The 21672-nt window shown below is 45.2% G+C and overlaps 1 protein-coding gene across 10 annotated transcripts in view; it reads right to left on the reverse strand.

Moving 5' to 3' along the window:
- The window catches only part of HECW1 (HECT, C2 and WW domain containing E3 ubiquitin protein ligase 1), a 454797-nt gene that overhangs the window by 309605 nt on the left and 123520 nt on the right, over nucleotides 1–21672 (reverse strand). For 4 of the 10 annotated variants that reach the window (XM_032244423.1, XM_032244418.1, XM_032244420.1 and 1 more), the window contains exon 2: nucleotides 17644–17701. The exons of the other annotated variants lie outside the window; for them this stretch is intronic. In XM_032244423.1, the coding sequence (XP_032100314.1) occupies nucleotides 17644–17670 (27 nt within the window). In that variant the 5' untranslated portion in view covers nucleotides 17671–17701. The remainder of the gene's footprint in view (nucleotides 1–17643; nucleotides 17702–21672) is intronic. 10 annotated transcript variants of the gene reach the window in all.

Raw genomic sequence — 21672 nt, forward strand, 5'->3', positions numbered from 1 at the left:
AATAAGGTCCTGCCCTCTTCGGAGAACATGGGGTGCTAGGCACAGCACATCCCAGAAACAGAACTGGAGTTCTAGACATAAAGCTCCCGTGTAAGGAAAAAAAAAGGCAATTTCCGTTACATCAAGACAACCTACTTTTCCTGTGCCGGTAACTTTCAAATACTCATCGCTAGCCCTAACTTCTCTTCCCAGTTCCAGGTTCCTATAGCCACTTGGATGCCTCAGTCTCCTGCGACTCATCCTCATTATGCTTCCTTGTAAGCAACCTAGTGCAGCACTCAGGAACTTGTTCCCTGGAGCCAGATGCCTGGGTTCCAATCCTACTTCAGCACTAACCTATATTGCTTTGGGCAAGTTATTTAATTTCTTGATTTCCTCATCTGTAAAACTGGGGCAGTAACAGCACTAACCTCTCACTCTTGTGAAAGAGGTTAATGTTTGCAAACTTTCTTAAAATAGTGATTGGCACACAATAGGCACTATGTGAGTGCTTGTTAAATAAAAACAAATAAGTTGGCTGGGCGCGGTGGCTCACGCCTGTAATCCCAGCACTTTGGGAGGCCGAGGCGGGTGGATCGCGAGGTCAGGGGTTCAAGACCAGACTGGCTAACATGGTGAAACCCTGTCTCTACTAAAAAATACAAAAATTAGCTGGGCATGGTGGCTCATGCCTGTAATCCCAGCTACTTGGAAGGCTGAGAGGCAGGAGAATTGCTTGAACCGGGACCAGGGAGGCGGAGGTTGCAGTGAGCCGAGATCACACCAGTGCACTCCAGCCTGCGCCATAGAGCAAGATTCCGTCTCAAAAAAAATAGAAATAAAAATAAAAAAATAATTCTTGCTCCCCTTCACAGTTTCCTTCATCAGTAAATGGCACCTTCATCCACCCAACTAGTTGAAACCTACAAGTCAGTCTTGAAACCTCTGTGTCACTCATCTCCCACATCCAAGCAATGACTGAGTCCTATGACTTCTATCTACTAAATCAACATTAAATTTGTCCACCTCTCTCCATCTTCATGGATACCACCCACCACCTAGTCCAAGCCACCGTCATTTCTCACCTGAGCCACTCCTATGGCCTTCTGGTCTCTCCTCAGCCACTCTGGTGCCTCTCTGCTTTATCCAGAATTTTTCAAACACAAATTTGCTGCTTCACGACAGCAGAAGTGGTCTGTGCAGCTTAAAACACTTGAAAATCTTATTTTTCCTACAATGAAACAATATTGTGTCCTATAATGGCTAATGTGGCTCATCTCTTTTCCTTGGTCCCTTCGTGCCACCTATCTTGGCACTTTTCCGTCTTCCCATGTGACATGTGTTCCCTTGCAATGGGGGCTTTGCATACATGTGGAACATCTTCCCTTCTCTGTGCCTACTTAACATCTCACCCTTCTGATATTAGTTCAGATAGTCCTTTCTTAATAAAGCCTTTCTTGATCCCTTAACTAGGTTACACCCTTTGTTACCTGTCCTCAGAGCATGGTGTATACTTCCCCCACACGTTCTTTCTCAATTGAGGATGCCTTTCCATTGCCTTTAGGCATTCATTGTTCTGATAAGAAGTCATAATTTTTTTGTCATTATTCCTCTACATGTGACATATCATTTTTTCCTGTGGTTGCTTTTATATTTTCTTTATCTTTGGGTTTCAGAAGTTTGACTGTGATGTGCCTGGGTGTGGTTTTATTTGTATCTCCACTACTTAGAATTCACTGAGATTCTTCAACCTATGGATTGATATTTTCTCATTGTATCCCAAATAATTCAGTTGTTATATCTTTAAATATGTTTTCTGGCTTATTTTCTCTCTCATTATTCTGAGATTGCAACTATTCACATTTTAGACCATTCTACAGATCCTGATGATGGGTAAGGTGTTTTACAATATTTTTTTCCCTATGCTTTAGTTTGAACAATTTCTATGAACCATTCTTTAAGTTCACTGATCTTTTCTTTCAGTTTCTGTTATGCTGTTAAGCCCATACTATGCATTCTTTACATCAGATGTTTATTTTTACTCTAGAATTTCTATTTGTTTCTTTTTTATGGCTCTCATTTCTCTGCTGTAATCTCCCATCTATTCATTCATTCTGGCCATCTTTTTCTGAACATCCTTGAACATATTTGCAGTAGATGTTTTACCTTGAACACATTTACAGTAGATGTTTTAAGGTCTTTCTCTGCTAGTTCCAATGTCTGGTTTATCTGTGGGCCTGCTTCTGTTGATAGTATTTTTCTATTTATTTATCATATTATCTTGCTTCTTTGCATGTTATTACCAAGATCTACCTGTAAATGGAGTCTATAATTAGTTCCATAATTTTTATAACTCTAAAAATTACATAGTAGACTGTGTTCTTTTTTTTCTTTTTTGGAGACAGAGTCTCACTCTGTTGCTCAGGCTGGAGTGCAGTGGCATGGATCTTGGCTCACTCCAACCTCCACCTCCTGAGTTCAAGCAATTCTCCTGCCTCAGCCTCCTGAGTGGCTGGAACTACAGACGTGCACCACAATGCCTGGCTAATGTTTGTATTTTTAGTAGAGATGGGGTCTCACCCTGTTGCACAGGCTGATCTCGAAGTCCTAACATCAGGTGGTCCACCCACCTCGGCCTCCCTAAGTGCTGGAATTATAGGTGTGAGCCGCTGCTCCTGGTCACACTGGACATTTTTTGTAGAAGAACAGTGCAGACTGAAGCATACTATTGTTTGTTTTGTTTTTCTGGAGAGTGCTGACTTTTTCCTATATCTGGGGGATTAGGTAAAAGTGATCATATTTCACTAAGAGTTGAATTGTAAAAAAAAAAACTGGGGTGCACTTCCCACTGCTAGATGTAGAGCTTGTCTATCCAGGCTTTAACCCTACAGAAGCCATTCCCTACCATCAGCAAAGTCAAGGCATTTGCCTCTGTTAGCTCCAACAAATAAAAATATGTCTCTTTTTGCAGACCAGTTGCAACAGAGCCAACAACTCTATAAGCACAGGCAATTTAACAAGTACGTTTTCAATTAGTGCCATTTTTAATTCTAATTATCTTCTATTAGGCCAACTGGAACATTTCTAGCCTTCCTGGGCCAATATATTAAAAAAAAAAAAAAAATCCGAGTCTGTCCTGGTTGTCTATATTCCCATTCAATTACACTGGCTTAATCCAGTTTTGGAGACATTCTTGGCCAAGATCTACCTGTAAGTGGAGTCTATAATTAGCTCCATAATCTGTATCCATATGCCTCTCAGTCGCTTTACTGGCATGCTACAGTAGAAAAACATGGGGCTTGGGGCTAAACTCACAACCGTTTGAGTGCTAGCTCCACTAGTTTTTAATCTGTAATTCTTTATTTTTATTTTTTTGAGATGAAGTCTCTCTCTTTCATCCAAGCTGGGGTGCAGTGGCCCAATCTCAGCTCACTGCAACCTCTGCCTCCCGGGTTCAAGCGATTCTCATGCCTCAGTCTCCCGAGTAGCTGGAACTACAGGCCATGCACCACCATGCCTGGCTAACTGTTTTGTATTTTTAGTAGAGACGGGGTTTTACCATGTTGGCCAGGCTGGTCTCAAACTCCTGATCTTAGGTGATCCACCCTCCTTGGCCTCCCAAAGTGCTGAGATTACAGGTGTGAGCCACCACACCTGGCCTTTAATGTGTAATTCTAACATTAAACTTTCTGAGTTTCAATTTTATTATCTATAAAATAGAGAAGACAATATCAGATTCATAGGATTGGGAGAACTAATAAGCATTTAATAATTAATGAGCACTTAATGAAAACCTACCAAGTGCCAGGAATGTGAAGAGTGCTTCACCCATGTTATCCCACTGAATACCACTATTATTATTATTTCCAATTGCATATGAATAAATTAAGACTTAGAGAGGCAAAGTAACTTCTCTCAGGTCATATAAGCCAGCAGTGGTAAATATGGCTACAAACCTAAAAATTCTGAGATCAGCCTGTAATCTCGGCATTTTTGGAGGCCGAGGTGGGAGGATCACGCGGTCAGGAGTTCAAGACCAGCCTGACCAACATAGTGAAACCCCGTCTCTACTAAAAACACAAAAATTAGCCAGGCGTGGTGGCACGTGCCTGTAATCCTAGCTACTAAGGAGGTTGAGGCAGGACAGTGGCTTGAATCCAGGAGGGGAGGTTGCAATGAGCCAAGATTGTGCCACCGCACTATAGCCTGGGTGACAGAGCAAGACTCCATCTCAAAAAAAGAAAAAAAAAAATCTGAGCTGAGAGTCTATACTCTTTAGCCCCTGTGCTAACATTCCTGGTACTCTGTTGAGGGTCACCTCAACACACTGCTTTTACTACTAGTAATTAATAGTATTAAAATTAATAATACAAATAAAATAAATCCTCTATCAAGTCAGCTTGGTCTAGATAATGGCGCTTGGTTTTGGTTTTTCATCTCCTCTCCACTGGAGGTTTGCTGCTACCCCTCCACTGACCTGAAACTCATGCCTCTTGCTTAGGGCCCTAACCTGCCTCACTAATGGCAGCCTTCTTACCTTGAAGGCAGAACCCTGTTTTACTGCCTAGATTAGTGATTCCTAGAGTATACCCAAGTAATCATGAGTTACTAGATGATAGGTTAGAAAAATGTGATATAAATGCTATGTTTCAAAATCCCCTTCTTGACACATATTAGACTCAGAGAGGTCTTGCAGCAAATACATCAGATCAATCCTGTTTACCTTGGTGTTTCTCAAATTTGCTTGACCACAGAACTCTTCCACGACCAACACTAATAGCTCACTTTGGAATATTAACATACACTGTAGTCATGTGAACATCTCTTTGTGTCTTGTTCATTTGGGTGTCCCCACAGCCCTTAGCACAATAATCACTTAAGGCTCACAGAATAAATGAATGATGAAAAGGGTGAGTGAGTAATAATAATCACTGGAACACTAACTGTTAATTTTGGAATGGAGAGAATGGACATTTTGTTGTTGTTGTTTCCTGATTTCTGTATCAATATTCTAAAATGCTTAGCTCTCAGGCTAAAACTAAGTCTTACTTGGCATAAATAGAACCAAATAAATGATTGTCAAGACATGGTCTATATACTGTACTTTCTTTCTTTTTTGCAGCAGGGGTGTTAGCAGAGGGGAAGCCAGATGCAGAGAAAGGGCATGAAAAAGAGCAGGTTCTGTTCTAGGAAATATTGCCTTTAGTGAAGTAGCTTTTACTTATCTTATCACTCCCTTGGCACACATTAAGCTAATGTACTACTTATTAATTATTCCAGTATTTTACCATGATATTGTTAATCAGAAATTACTTTTTTTTTTTTTTGAGACAGAGTTTTGCTCTTTTTGCCTAGGCCAGAGTGCAGTGGTACAATCTCGGCTCACTGCAACCTCTGTCTCCCAGGTTCAAGCAATTCTCCTGCCTCAGCCTCCCAAGTAGCTGGGATTACAGGTGCCCACCACCATGCCTAGCTAATTTTGTATTTTTAGTAGGGACAGGGTTTCACCATGTTGGCCAGGCTAGTCTCGAACTTCTGACCTCAGGTGATCCACCCGCCTCGGCCTGCCAAAGTGCTGGGATTACAGGTGTGAGCCACCACGCCCAGTCGATGCTCATCTTTACTATGTTTTAATTTGGCTTGAACTGCAATGTTCCCTTTTCACAGTGCTCTGTGAGATCTTTAATGCCAAACACAGCTTCAAGACCCACATACTAACTTTTCACATTTCTATTTTGGATTGCAAGATAAAGCAAATAGCCAGTCATTATTCTTTGCCTTAAAGACTCTCAAAACACTTACAAGGGCCTACTATGGACCTAGAGTGTCAGTTACCTACCCAATAATAGGAGATGATTTGCAAGATGGTGAGCGGCACACTTTAAAGATTAAAAAGGACAGTTTTAGCCATGACAAACCTTAGCTTGTTTTATTTTTCATATCTCTTCATATTAAATAATGAGGTCAGATTTTCTTGGAAGCAGATGACATCATTTTTTATAATAAGGAAAAGAATTTCTTCTTCCTCACCTAATTACTACAGCTCACATTTTAGTTCCTCAACTTCGGTCCAAATGAAGTCCTCCCTCCTCCCCTCATGCATGCTCACATAGCTGTGTTCTTTCCCTTCAGAATACCCACACTGCCTGTGAGTGGAGTGGCTTTTCTCCTTCAGTGAACTGGAAGCCTGTTAATAAGTTGGGGCCGGCTTGGTTCATCATACCATCCCCTGCACCCATTAGAGTGCATGGCCCAGAATAGCCACTTTACAAATATTTATGGATAAATATGTTGAAAAATACACATTTATTGAATACATTTTTTTTTGAGACAGAGTTTCACTCTTGTCACCCAGGCTGGAGTGCAGTGCAGTGGTGTGATCTTGGCTCACTGCAACCTCCGCCTCCTGGGTTCAAGCCATTCTTCTGCCTCAGCTTCCTGAGTATCTGGGATTACAGGTACGCAACCATGCCCAGCTAATTTTTGTATTTTTGGTAGAGACAGGGGTTTCACCATGTTGGCCAGGCTGGTCCTGAACTCCTGACCTCAGGTGATCCACCTGTCTCGGCCTCCCAAAGTGCTGGGATTACAGGCATGAGCCACCGTGCCGGGCCTGAACGAATCTTATTTTATGCAATGGCGACTGAAGCTATCAAAATAAGGTAATATAGTAGCTGAAACAGTCCTTGACTCCCCAACTATTTTAATTTCAAATTCTTTTGCTTGGAAGTAGAATTCCAGATGAGGAATTAGCATAGATGGCTTAGCTCCTTGGCTCACACTGGGCACACTTGTCAAGTTTTTAGATGCCCTAATTCTTAAATAACATAGAGTTTGTGTTCCAACCTCTAATTGTATCAATTGACTAGGCCATTGTGTTTTCTCTACTAAACTTGTAATTATGGGTCATTGGACTGAGTGTAAAATAGCTACTGCCCGGCCCAGTGAGGAATGACAAAACTATCCTTAGTCCACAATAGAAAGCGTTAATGAGGGGAGCAAACCAAGATGGCAGCTCCTAGTGGCGGTGATTCAGGATCCCTTCTTCTAGTGGCATAATAGAAAGTAGGGTGTATAAATGACTCTAGCAAAGACAAATTTAGATAGATACAGTTGGTTCTGCGGTTTTCAAAAGTAGAGAGTGGCCATCTCTCTGGGCATTAGAACCAGTGCTGGAAGCGAAGAGAGATGGTAATTAAACTGAGGTGCAGCTGAGGCCATTCCTGGCCCCTCACGCTCTTTCATTGATCGTATCCAAGGGAGCTGGAAGGCTGAACTCTCTGCTGAGGAGTAACAACGCTGGGGGAGGCAAAGAGGCTTTTGCTGAGGTTCCTGTTGGTATGGTGTCAGTAGATTGTATATTGACTTAATGTTTGATTTGTGTGTTTTCTAGTACATTCTCCTGAATTCCTTGACTAACTTTCCAGTAAAAGTGCTTGTCTAGTAAGTCAGGTATTTCCAGGAGGGCTGGAAAGTGGAACGGTGCCACCTGGCACTATTTCATAAAATTAATTACCTGAAGGAATTCATGAAAAATTGCAAATACAAGTGCTACAATACAGAGTTAGTGGGCCATGCCATATTTCTTCTCTCTAACAATTACCTGTGTTATTTTCACTTAAGTGGGCCTTCATTATTTTGCTCTCAGTGGTCATTGATTCTCCACTGGGAAAAAAAAAGATCTTCTGTGTTTGGTCTCCTCAGATTTGAAAAGACCTGAAGATAAGACTAAATTGGAGCCTGACTCAGGAAACAAAGACGCTTCCCAGGCAATTGTTCATCTAATCTGGGGATGTTCATTACCAGTCAATCAAGGAGATTTGCCTGGAAACGTTCCCTTAATATGAGCTTCAGATAGAAAGACCAGCAGTCAGCACAGACTCAGAGTCCGGAGATCTAAACCTCACTCCACGTTGTACAATGGGCAGCTCTAAGCAAGCCCCTCCCATCTCTAAGCCTGTTTCCTCAGTTATAAAATGAATGTATTCATGTGTTATTTCTTCACATTTCTTAACATTGGAGGGAATGCCAAAGTTGATGACATATTTAAAGCCCTTGGAAAACTGAAGATACCGAACAAACCTAGGTCAGAGTTAGTAAAAGGTGGAATCAAACCTAGAACAGAGCTACCAGCAGCCATAAGAAAATAATAGGGTTTATTCTGACAATCTATGTTTGTAGGCTTGTAAACAGATGTGTATATAAAGTAAGGCCTGTGTTTGAGACAAAAGGAGGCTAGATTTGAGTGTACTCAGTGGGTGTGTAAATGGAGCCCGTGTCCTCGCCATCACCATCACCACCATCATCACGTCATCTTCACTACCAGTGAGTGAGCAACAACTACCTTATAGGCATGTGGCAGGACCCTCCCTTCATGCTACCATTTGATTCTCTCGAAAACTCAAGAGGCTTCTCTGTTACCATCCTCATTCAAGAAAGGGGGAAGGAGAGGCTCCAAGAGGTTGCCAGTGGTTCTCAAACTGGGCTGTGCATCAAAATGACGAGGATTTTTTTTTTAAGTGCAGATGTGGGCCGGCACGGTGGCTCACACCTGTAATCCCAGCACTTTGGGAGGCCGAGGTGGGCGGATCACCTGAAGTCAGGAGTTCAAGACAAGCCTGGCCAACATGGTAAAACCCCATCTCCACTAAAAATACAAAAATTAGCTGGGCATGATGGCGCATACCTGTAATCCCAGCTACCTGGGAGGCTGAGGCAGGAGAATTGCTTGAATCCGGGAGGCAGAGGTTGCCGTGGGCTGAGATCACGCCACTGCATTTCAGCCTGGGTGACAAGAGTGGAACTCCATCTCAAAACAAACAAACAACAACAAAAATGTGCAGATGCTTGAACCTTGACCAGCTACTGAACTAGGTAAATCCCAAGCAGCTAAAAATTCATGTCCAAGCTCTACAGATGATTTTACTGAGCAGATGGAGTTGCAAATAACTGGGCTAAATATCTTCCCCAAGGTTATGCAGCTGGAAGCAAAGCTGAATTCTAACCAGGATTCGCCACTGGACTCCCGTGTCAGCTCTTAACCACTATTCTGTCTTGTTCGATTGGCAGTTAACAGTCTATTTAACAACAACTATCTTTTATTGACTTTAGTTTTTTCACATTCTACATCTACTGTTAAATTACACTGCAAGATTACTTTCCCCCAGTAACCATTCAGGTGTCTTATAATGAATGGCTCAGCTCCCAAGGATCTTTTATAGTCTGACCAACTGCTAGTCTAACTACTGGTGATGAAGATTATAAAATGCATGGGTATGACGGTGGGAACTCATAACCAATGATCAAATAACATCTGTACATTGGTAAAGGTAGTTTTTCATGAGAGGCTGGGATCAGCGGGCCCAGAGGCAGCTGTGAAAGCCTATGCATGGCTTGGGCCATGGTATAAGCCAGTGTGTTCCCAACTTAAATGTCTACATGAATTACCTGGAAATCTTATTAAAGTGTAGAGATTGATTCAGCATTTCTGGAGTGGGCTCCGGAGTTTACTTCCCCAAGCTCCCAGGTGATGCTAAAGCTGCTGGTTCTTGGGGATAGGCAAGCATGGCCCTAAGAGAGCTGTGAAGAGATCCACTCTCAGAAGAACCACAAGGCCAGGGAGTGAGGATCAGACAGCTCCCCACTGTCTGATCCTCATTCCCTGATCCAGACACGGATACTGACTGGGGACAGAAAGCTGGGGAGGACACTCCTAGGTGAGCTACTGAAGTGAAGAAACCCTCAAGTAGCAGGGCAAGGCATTGCCCAGAAGAGAACCTATTACCTATCACTGAGTAGGAAAGGGTGATGAGTGTTAAGTAAAAAGTACACTTAAATGCTGAGGAGAGGGCTCGCAGTTGTGTGGTTCTGACAGTGATGCACACTTGGAAGTATTCTTTATGTTCAGGGAGTGAATTCTAGACCAACATTGGTTGAATCAGCGGAGACAGGAGGAGGATACTGCTGGATGGTGGGATTCTTACAACGCGAGCCAAGGACCCTGTGGAATGTACCCCCTGGAGCATAGGGTCCAGCTCAGATGAATGACACTGCCCCTTCCGATTGCTGAGGTCCCACCCCTACCTGTCAGGTAATAGTATTCTACTTTGAACAGCCACATGGAAATAAACAGTAAGTGGAGCAAAATAACATGTGCTTTGGCTAATTCCATTTGGGAAAGACAGAGTCTAAGACTTTGTAGGTGGAATTGTGTAAGGGAGAAAAGATGAAACAAGCAGAGCATAGGCTGGGTTTTAACCAGACAGGAGTGTGATGAACCCCTAACTCCAAGAGCATCTTAGTCATTTAGCATCTTAATTATTGATACCTGTGGGTATAATGAATACAAAGAAACTAGATTTTGTGGCCAGGGATGGTGGCTCACGCCTGTACTCCCAGCACTTTGGGAGGCCAAGGCGGGCCGATCACCTGAGGTCAGGAGTTCGGGGCCAGCCTGGCCTACATGGTGAAACCTCGTCTTCACTAAAAATACAAAAATTAGCTGGGCGTGGTGGCAGGTGCTGGTAATTCCAGCTACTCAGGAGGCTGAGGCAGTAGAATTGCTTGAACCCGGGAAACAGAGGTTACAGTGAGCAGAGACTGTGCCACTGCACTCCAGTCTGGGTGACAGAGCAAGACTCGGTCTCAAAAAAAAAACAAAAAAAGAGAAACTAGATTTTGTGCATCCACATTCAGTTCCCTGTCCCACTAGGCTAGGGAAAAGAAATCTAGGATTGCAGAAGGACAGGGCTCATTCTTTGATGGACGGCTTCTGTGACTTGGCCTGGGACTCTGATAGAGATTTTTGCGAAGCGGCACCTTCGCAAACCCCTGCAAGCCTCAAGGAGAGGCAAACCTCCATAAAATGACTGGGAGAGAAAGCCGGGAGAGAAAGCACCCACAGGGCCCATTGAGTAAGTGGGGGGGGTCCCTGACACCAGATGCATTGTTTTCCCGGGAGAAGTAATGAATGATTGCAGGGCCACCATCAAGACAGGCAAAAACACAAGTGCCTTCAGAGGAGGTGAGCTAAATAGGAGCTGTGATGACCTGAAGGTCATATGCCCTCTGGCCTAACAGGGCCTTCCTCACTCAGCTCTGTGGCCAAGTAGAAGGTGGGCCCAGGACTGTAGGATCTTTTAATTTTTCTCAAGAGGAGCTAAGATTCTGAATTTTTATATAAAATTTCCTGTTGTTATTTAAAAATTCATTAACAAAATCAAACCCAAAAAACACTGGCCGCCAAATAAAATAAACTCACGAGGGAGCATAGCGTTGGTGACTTCTGGGCTGTTTTTATGCAAGTTCAGAGAGACAGCATGGGATTTTGGATTGTACCCAGAGGCGGAGGTGCAAGACAGGGCAGGCGCTGTCTTCTCCACCTTCCTTCCCCTGCCCTCTCTTCTTAGCACTTCCAGGGCTCTACATTGTGTGGGTTTTTCATTTTCTGCCACCCCTCCTCACAACTAGAATAAAACCGCCAGGGGGGCCGAGACCTGTTTGCTAACAGTTGTATCTATCGTTCTTTGACTGTATCTGGCACACAGTAGGTGTTCAATAAATAGTGGCCCAGTTGAAAGGAATGACTGGTTCGTGCTCCCATCTACAACATCCAACCCAGGCTGAGCTGGTCCACAGACCCCTCATTTCAGGGTCTGACATCTAATTCAGAGCAGTTCATGAGGCTGCTGTGGACCAGACTGACACAGGATAATCCCTATCCAAAAATTTTTATAGGAATAAAATGCTCCCAAATCTGCTTTTACTTTGTATTTGTGTGTGTGTGTGTGTGTGTGTGTGTGTGTGTGTGTGTGTTTTGGTTTAAAAAAAATCTTCAAGAGAGGAAGAAAAATACACATCCATCTGTGGTGTGTATTCAGCTGTGATCATGAAAATACTGTTATTGTTTGAAATCGCGTAAAGCCAGAACCTGCATTAAGAAAGCACAGCTAAGCAAACAGGCCCGGGCCCCCATATCTGCTGACATACAGTGCTATCCTGAGGCCGCTGCAGAGCATATGCAAAGCCGTGTTCTCTAAGAATTCTGCACAGTGCAAACAGGCATGAGGAGAAAAAATACTACTAGGGAACTTCTAGTTCTTGCTGAAAAGGAAAATTTTGAGCTCTAAATCTAGCACTATCAAGCAAAAGAGGCATCTGTGGCTGCATATAAAGCTGGTACTCCTTTGCTTGAACAAAATCCCTCAGTATCAGTACTTAAAATAAACAAAGCTCAAAACAGTCAGCTACACACGCATGTTTTTCCGCCACATGCTGCCTGAAGAAAATAGCTGTGCAGTGTGCATGCCCTAGTTTAAACCAAGCCTTGAACACTGCACAGTCTCGTTCCTCTCCCGGTCTCCTTTTCTAGACAGAAATACATTTCCCTTTAATGTACAAGTGAGAAAAAAATATATATGTTTAAAAGACAGTCCAGGCCCTTGATAAAAGCACTTACTTTGAAAGAGCAGGACCGACTAGGTATTCAAAACAAGAGCGCCTTCTCAAAGTGCGGGCTCAGAAGTGGTTCAATGGCCCGGAGTGTGCGCTGGCGGCTCGGGTCCTGCGGGGCATGGCTAAGGGCGAGGCTGGCGGCCCGCTCGGCGTGGTCCTCCAGGGGCGCTGCGTCAGGCTGACGCTCCGGAACAGTGACTGGGACAGGCTGTGAGCGACTCAGCAGGACAGTTTTATTTCTGTGCTGAGCTTGCCGCCTCCTGCTGGGAAAATGTGGGTGGCGGAGTCGCATCCAGGTACGGGGCCGAGGCTCTGCGGATGACCCGAGCTCTGACGGAGGTGGGGACGGAGGCGCCCAGCACCTAGCGGGCAGAGGGCGAGCAGTCCCCGGAGCAGACTCACGCCAGGCGATTGGTCTCCTCGCGGGAGCTCCTCGACCCTGCCAAGGGCATGACTCAGCGCACCCAGGGCAGTGCTGGACCACATTATTTGCCCCCTAAGGTCCAGGAAAGCCGAGTTCAGGCAATGGCTGGAGAAGAGCTAGCGGGGAGGCTGGGCGGGCCCTACGTCGGTGGGGTCTGGAGCTCGTGGCCTCACGTGCACGCAGATTCAACCCCTTTCTCTTTGGACTCAGACCCTGAAAACGATGAGGTGGGGGAGGGGAAACAGGAGGAGAACGGGGAGATGGGGGGAGAGGGGCAGGAGGAGGAGGAGGAAAACGAGGAGGGAGAGGAAAGCAGCCAGCCTTTCCATGGAGGTCCGAAATCAGTAAGTGTACAGAATTAATGATGTCCTGATTTTCTGTTGCTGCCAGGATGACAAATTGCAGGGCTAGAAGAGACGCTTCTCATGACTTTGTCAATTTATGTCTGCACAGCATTATAAACGAAAGCCAGAGATACAGTGGAAGTTTAGGGAAGCTGGCTGTGGCTTCAGACGCCTGAAAATCGACACCTCTGCCTCCTGATACATTCTAGACCCAGGATGTGTCCAGACGAAGGATGTGGTGGGGTTGGGTACGGTGTAGGGAGCCTTAGGATCACTTTCAGTTTGGAAGATTTAAGCAAGAACATAAAAGTTCTGGAGCCACAGATTTTCTTTATTGTGTAGAGTTTGGGGTGAAGGAAACTGATATGACAAGAGGGGTGTGCCGTCAGGAGCTCTGGGGCTCCACCTGAGCCCCCTCGGCGTCTCTAGGTGATCTCCGATGACACACAACCTCACTGGGTTCCTCTCTCTTTCTTTTTCTTCCTCTCCTCCTCTCCTTTCTCTTTCTTCCCTCTCTCCATTGCTTTCTCTTTCTCCTTCCCTCCCTCCCTCCCTCCCTTCCATTCCCTTCCTTCCCTCCCTGCCTTCTTTCTTTCTTTCTTTCTTTCTTTCTTTCTTTCTTTCTTTCTTTCTTTCTCTCTTTTCCCTCTTTCCCTCCCTCCTTCCCTCCTTCCTTCCTCTTTCTCTCTCTCTCTTTCTTTCCTTCAAGAGCATCTCACTCTATTGCCTAGGCTAGAATGCGGTGGCACAATTAGAGCCCACGGCAGCCTCTAACTCCTGGGCTCAAGCAATCCTCCTGCCTCAACCTCCAGAGTAGCTGCGACAACAGGTGCACTGCCGTGCCGGTCTAAATTTTTAAATTTTTATTAGAGACGGGGTCTTGCGATGTTGCCCAGGCTTGTATAGAACTGGGCTCAAGCTATCCTCCTGCTCTCCCCCTTCCAAAGTGCTGGGATTACAGGCATGAGCCACTGTGCCTGGCCTGGGCTCTACTTTCTACATGAGAAGTTATTATGATCCCTCAAATCTTAGTGCCCTATTCTTCCATGTCCTGCTATCTAGCACATGCCCTAAACAGATGGAAATCAAAGGAACCAAGTTTTCCTGCCTATTTATTCCATTGTCCTTCCTTCATTCCTCTACCTCAAGGCAGTAAATTCCACCAAAGGACTACACCTTGCCATTGTAGTCAAAACAGAGCTAAACGCTGAACAGCCCAGAGGAACTGATTTTCTAGTCTTTGGAGGATATAGCAGACATGGAGCTATGCTTTCTCTTTTAAGAATGGATTCACTGCCCAGTTGTCAGGATGCTGTCAGCTGACAGCTTCCAGCCACCAACTCCTTTCACTCCACCTATGTTTGGAGGGGTGCTCAGGCTCTTTTTAGGGTACCTTGGCCTAACACTAAGCCAGGTGGGAGTGCAAGGGCCATTGCCACCCAACACGGGGTCTCTGAACAGGCAGTTTTTGCTCCTGAGGGTCCATTGGGTTGGCAGAGGCTCTGCCAGGCTGCAGCCTCACGCAATCCTACTTTCTCCCTTTCCCTTTCACGAGCATTAGTTCTCGCTTGCCTGCTCAGGGGACCCAACAGACACAGAGATGCCAGTCATTTGCAATGTATGTTTTGTTTTTGCTCCAAAAAGGACCTTTGATAGGCTTCAGAAAGCCATCTTTGGGTGACAAGATACTTGTTTTTGTAGCATAAAGATCTTCGGCACAGATTTCTTTTCCATTCTCTTATTCACAGACAGGGAGAGGCTTAGTTCCTGTCAGGTCTAGCTAGTGTTTCTCAACCAGGAGTGCATGCCAGAATCACCCAGAGACCTTTTCAGTGTGCAAGTATGCAGGCTCCACATGCACAGCTAGACTTGGTGGTTTGCGATGTACCCCTGGCTGAGAACCGGTGGTTATAGCGTAAAATTCTTTCCTGTTTCAGCCTCTTCCAGAGATGAGCATCCATCCTGCTGAAGATCATTCTAGAAGCTGAAAATACACTGACATTAAGTGGTCAACTAAATGATGCCTAGTTTATTTCTCTTCTTTTCTTCTTCTTCTTCTTTTTTTTTTTTTTTTGTTTTTGAGGCAAGGTCTTACTATGCCACCCAGACCAGAATGCAGTGATGCCTTCATAGCTCACTGTAGCCTTGAACTCTTGGGCTCAAGTAATTCTCCCTGCTTAGCCTCCTCAGTATCTGGGACTACAGACACACACCACCATGCCCAGCTAAATTTTTTTTTGTAGAAATGGGACCTTGGTATGTTGCTCTGGCTGTCTCACACTCCTGGCCTCAAGTGATCCTCCTGCCTTAGCCTCCAGAGCTTATTTCAGATATTTTTACAAGTCCAGCTAGTAGTGCTGCAGACTCATTTCAGAGCGTGATGAATCTTCTTATAAAATATTAGAGGAAGGTGTAGGAAACCTTGGGATTATTTTGAATTTTGAAGATTTACATGAAACCGAAGTTATGGGGCCATAGATTCCCTTTACGGAGTAAGGCTCGGGGTAAGGAGCTTTGCATTTACCTTCCAGGGAACCTGAAAATAAAGTGGCTGCATCCTGTGCTTTCAGGTTCCCTGTGTCATTGCAGGAGGCTGTACTCCTGCAATGTTTTGCTTCATAAGCTAAGTCCCTGAGAGCATCAGCTGGCATCCCAGTCTTCTCTTTCATGTTACCGGGTGAGGACTCAACTCACATAAATGTCAGGGGAGAATACCTGGCCTTGTTTCCTGGATCACTGAATAAAACCCCCTATGATGATCTGTGTGCATATTTGGCTTTGCTGTTAGGTTCCAGGAGTTTTATTTCAAGGCAAAGCTTGTATCTGAAGATGCCACTAGCTGAGGTTGTCTAGGACGGAGAAGCCCTAACTTCCCAAGGACACTAGTCCTAGAAAGAAGAAAGAAGGGACATTCTTCCTGAATGTGAAATGCACCCAGAAGGAACTACTTGGTATTTAAAAAATACTTCTCACTCTATCTTTAAAGCCAAAGAGAAAACACAGAAGCCCAAGGGGAATGCAGAGAGACTGAGGACTATGGAAAAACCTTCTCTTAGCAAAAGTTACGCCTTCTCCAAGGGATGCCTGGAGGGTGGAGTAAGCTGAGTGAACTGGGGAAATCAAGGCTCTGCTGAACGCTGAGGTGTGAAAATGGTACTGAGAAAGTGGCACCTGAGCACAAACCACGCTGGGATACTCAAGGAGATAAAGGGGAATTTAAGTGGGTGTGCTGAGCCTGTCCCTGGATGTTTGGCAGCACGGGATTAAGTTCTAATTTAATGTCTCCTGAATCCAACCCATGCTATGCTCATTCTTTAAGTGCATTAGGCAGAACTTGTGAATTAAGGGAGCTGCCCTCTGCATGAGTAAGCAGCAGGGCACTGTGGCAGAGGAGACGCTGCCTCTGCACGTGAGCGTGGCCTCATCCTGCTGCCTGCTGACACGTACCGAGGCACACACTGAACATCTCAGGGCGCCCCTCTCTTTCTTGCAGGGTTATTTCAAGGATTAGCTGAATATGCATGCGGATATGCTTAATAAATTTGCAAAGTGCTATGCAAATGTGAGCTTTTATTTATTTTTTAGAGAAAAGCCTCATGTCAGGATTGGCTGGGTATCACCCGAGCAGCACAGGGCCCAGTAGGTGGACTCCAGCTCATACAGGCAGAGCTCAGCTGGAATCAGCGCTCCTCACTTACATATTAGGAGACTCCAGAGCAGTCGCTCAACCCTCTATGACTCAGTTCCCTCGTACATCAAACGGGGAAAATGATCATACCTACCTCTCAGGAGAGGAGCTCATGGGGAAAGAGCATTCGGCACAAACCATGATGCATGGTGGCCAGTAAATGTGAGCTGTGATGATTATAAACCTGGGCTGTCACCAAAAGTAAAACAATGACACAGAGGAAGGAGGGGGCCTTGGCAGAACATCTTAGGGGAGCTGGTGGAAAGCATTCCAGGGAAAGCCACCCAGCTGCAAGGGCCCATCCTAATGAGCCATCAGCCTCCCAGAGGATGACCTGGCTCTGAGTCAGGAGGAGAAGCCATTGCTCTTGTCTCAAGGTCTATTTCCGTCTGTCCATATCAACTGCACAGCAATTACCCATAGACAGTGGAGCTCTCAGCTGCAATTTTGGAAGTAGCATCATAGACTGTTTCCAGGTACAAATTCACTTGTAACAACTATACGTTCACATCACACAAGGGGGACTCGACATGCAAAGAACATCATCTCAAAATGGAGCACAGTCAAATTCTGGGGTGGATGCAGGTGGTGGGGAGGGAGGGTGATGGATCTCAAATGTCCGGCCACACTTGAGATAATTCCTGGGCTGGGCAGCCGCAGCGGCCCTGGGCTGAGAGGCACATTCCATTATGAGTGGAGTGGGTTTATAATGGAATGACATGGATGGTTTCTTATAATCAGAAAAGCACACTGACCTTCACACTACACAGGTGCAGCAGCATAATGACCCACCACGTGTACGCGCATCAATTCCTGGGGAAAAGTCCAACGAGGTTAACTTAGCGTGTATCCCAAGCAAACAAAATCAGCAACATTACCCACACAAACAACATTGTTCCCTCCACCCCCGCCAAGATACCTGGCTTGGGCAACCGACGTGCAAAAGGAAAAATCACACAAGGACCACACTCATTTTGATAAAGTGGATAAAGTTACAAGCAACATTATTCTGTGCCACAAGTAATTTGATTTGATTTTAAAATTTAAGGAATGAGACTCATGGGCCTAGAAATCTTTTATTTTTCTTTTTCAAGAAACAAGGATTTGGTGTGGGTGTTTGTGGGGAAGGAGAAGTTCTGCTCTCCCAGCTATCTGAGAAAGCTACTAAAAGCATCCTCACATATGATCCACTCCTGAAGCTCCCTCAACCACAAAGGAAGGGGAGCTACAATTAAACTGCTGAAAATTCACTGCCTATTTCAGTGCCCTTACTCCCTCGGGCATTTACTCAGACGGGAAAGACTCAAGATGCGCCGTCCCCTTCCACTTGTCCTGCTGAGTGTCTGTCACCACAATCAACTTAGCACCATTGGTCACACCACTGGCACTTTAGAGTTACCACATCCAAAATTAGCATGCAGGACTTGAGCAGAGATGCCAGCCATGGGGAAGCTGCAGATGGCATCATCTGTCAGGGTATTGTTTTGGTTCATGAGTCTTTATTCTGATTGTATAACCTCATCTTCCTTTGGAGCTACAGTCACCATGAAAATAATCAATATCCCTGATTCCAGAAAAAAAGCAGTCTATGATGTCAGCATTCCCAAACCCCGAGGAAACCTGAAGCTTTGCTGACAAATGAATTCGTGTAAGAAACGAGTAGCAAGCTTGCATTCTGGGTGCAGAGATTATGTTCTCAAGCCTGGTCCAAGCAGATCTGAATAGAAGAGGAAGAGAATTCAACACCCATGTACTGAGATCCTGCTCTGTGTCAAATACCCTGGTGGACGCCAATGGACTTCTCAGTGGTGATGTGTGCCGTGCAGCACCTTGCTCCTTCCCGCTCCCTGCTGTGGCCACAGGCTTCCTGGCTGCTTCTCAGACTGCCCCAGCTCTGCCCCGTTTGCAGGCTCCCCTGCACTACCTTCCCCCTTGGAGAAGGGCCAACCAGGGAAAGATGCAGGAGAAACACAATAGGCCCATGTCCCTGCCTCTGGCCTCGGTTACCACATGAACATCAACAACTCCCTGATTTCTGTAATAGCTCAGAACACTCATCTGATGTCCAAGCCCAGTCCCCATCCACTGGAGCATCACGCAGCCACCCATCCACCGTGCAAGAAAAACTCAGGATCTTTATGCCTAAGCCTGAGCCTCCCTTAAAAGCCCAGCCTTAGTCATGGTTCCTCTGCTACTTAGAACTCCCTGTCAGGAACTTGGACAGCATTCTTTCTCCAGTCCTCTTTCTCTATCCTTTTTGTCCAACCAAGCACTGAGTTCATCTGCTCTTACCTTTTAATGGTTCTAGAATTAATCTGCCTCTCACCATTTCTGCCTCCTCTAGCATGGTCCAAACCTCCTTCTCCCACGCAACTCCCATGGAGCCTCACTGGCCTCCTTGTCTGCACCCTTGCTCTTAATACATTCTCCGCAATAGACGGAACGCTTTATTGAAAAAGGAAACCTGATGTCACCTCCCTTGTTTTAGTGGCTTCACAATTCCTTCAGGCTAAAACTCTAAACACCAGTTTGAGACTTACTTCATACAAACATGCGAAGTGGATCTGGCCCTCCCTCCTCCCGACCTGTGACATTCTGGCCACTTGGGAATCCTATGGTCTCCAGAGGCATTTATTTCTCCCTCCTTGGAGACTCCAGTGTGCTGTTCCTGCTGCCTGATCTGAGTTTCCCTTGGCATTTCCTCCTCCAAACCCCTCACTCCTTGGCCTCCCCTGTGCTCCCCCTTCCCCCATGACAGAGGCCCGGGAATAGTACCCTGTAGTTATTATATTTTGACAGTTTTAAAAATAATTCTAACGAACTATTTATGTATGTATTTGTTTAATGTCTATCTTGCAAAATTGACTCCGAATTCTCTGGGAGCTGGGACTGCCATCCTCAGCACTGAGCACAGAGCCTGGTGCAGGGTGTGCTCACTGTCCTAAGCCAAATGTTGATCCAATTAATTAAACACACACACTACATAAGGAGAGTAAATAGAAGAGGAAAAAAGACCACTCAAATGGGATGTTCAGACGTTATCTATTTATTTAGCACTTAGCACTGGGGATACTGGTGTATTTCACTTTCCAGTTTACTAATTGTTTAACTGTGAAGTGTGACTCTGGAAATAAAAGGGAAGTGGAGACTTTATAAAGAAAGTGAATGGGGTCCAAAACGATCTAGCTCCAGATCCTGAAAACTTACCCCACCCCACCAAAGAGGACCCGATGGAACCCTCTTCCACCAGGAATAAACTGGAGCCCAAGGAAATTAAATAATCAGATGGGGAGCAAATGACCTGTCTACACAAAAGCCGCCTGATAAGTGCTTCTACTCCCTGCTTTCAGCCCGTCTTCACCTACACAGATCTGCACGGCCCCTCACTTCTGCCATAAGGGGTCTGACCTGATAGCAGCATGAGTGCACAGATTTCAAGTAGAGGAAATTCCCAGGAAATGGCAAGGGACAGTATCAGGAATCAACAAAGTACTACTTTAAAATAACCTGAGATTAGATGATTCTTCCTTCAGGAAAGGCACGACCGGTTCATACACAGCTATACACAGCCAGTTCCTCTGTTGAACTCAAGTGGCCATGATCCTCGGGAAAATCCTCTAGGAGTGCCTGGCACAGGGTGGCAGGAAGTCACATGGTAGGGTCCCTCTGCAGACCCTTGCAGCACAGTGACAGGAGAGCGGGGTGGTGTTGGAGGCTTAGCCCTGCCTGAGGCAGCTCCTCCATAGTCCTGGCTACTGCCCCCTGCTCATGCCCTGCAGACCCCTGGCACCTCTCTACAGCCCTGGGAATCAATCATGCAATAGGGCCTGTCACTGCTCATCAACACTGACTGGCAGTGACACCACCTCCGAGGCCTGATGCTCTGCCACAGTCACTAGGTCACCTGAGTAGAGTTAGGATTATTAAAAATCAAATGAACCAAGCAGGATGTTACTCCAGGGCCAATATTGATCTGTCCCTACCCAAATGAACTAAGATTAAAAACCAAATAACAGAAAGCACAACGTTACCCTTCAGACCACACTGTGATTCATCATAGGCTAAAACAAATTGTTCCATTATTTGCTTCCCTCATCTTTCATTCAGCCTGTCATCTGATAAGTGGAGGATTTTTTGAGGAAGAGGTCAAGAACATTCATGGGTAGAATACATAAAAGCTAGCAATATAAAGGATGACATTTAAAAAAATAACTTTATTCCCTAATTATAGAAACAAAGTACATTTGCTTTTGAAAATCCAAGTCATACGGACAAGAAACAATATGATGAAAGGTCCCTCAGAACCTCACCCTAAAAGAAAGCCAGAGGTCCTGGTTAGGGTAAGGTTCTCTTTTCTATGGGGTGGTTTGAGGGAGGCCCAGCCAACATGCTGCCTTTTTTGGGGGGATGTGTCCCTACAGGGCTGGGCCTCTAACAGGACATCACAGCTAAGAAGCCCTGGAGTGGCTGGTCCTCAAAGGGGGTTTGTGATATTTAAAAATGATTTACACTTATTTTAAGTGGGTGTATCTGATATCCCCAGAAAGCTGGTCAGCTATGGCAATTGCCCTCACAAAAGACTACCATTGTGACTATGAATTATTTTAAGTTGTCCTAAGTATGGACAATTGGCCTTTAGGATCTGTTGAGTTCCAGCAGGAGATGCCAAGTTGCAGAGATATTTAAAGACATACAATTCCTATTTCAGTGACCTAAAACCCCAACCCTCCTCTTCTTTCAGGCAAAGACCCTAGCCCAGTGTTTGCCATCTGATGAGTATTTGC

This window comes from Sapajus apella, unplaced genomic scaffold, assembly GCF_009761245.1.
Source record: "Sapajus apella isolate SASKATOON/1434 unplaced genomic scaffold, GSC_monkey_1.0 scaffold54, whole genome shotgun sequence".
Classification (NCBI taxonomy): domain Eukaryota; kingdom Metazoa; phylum Chordata; class Mammalia; order Primates; family Cebidae; genus Sapajus; species Sapajus apella.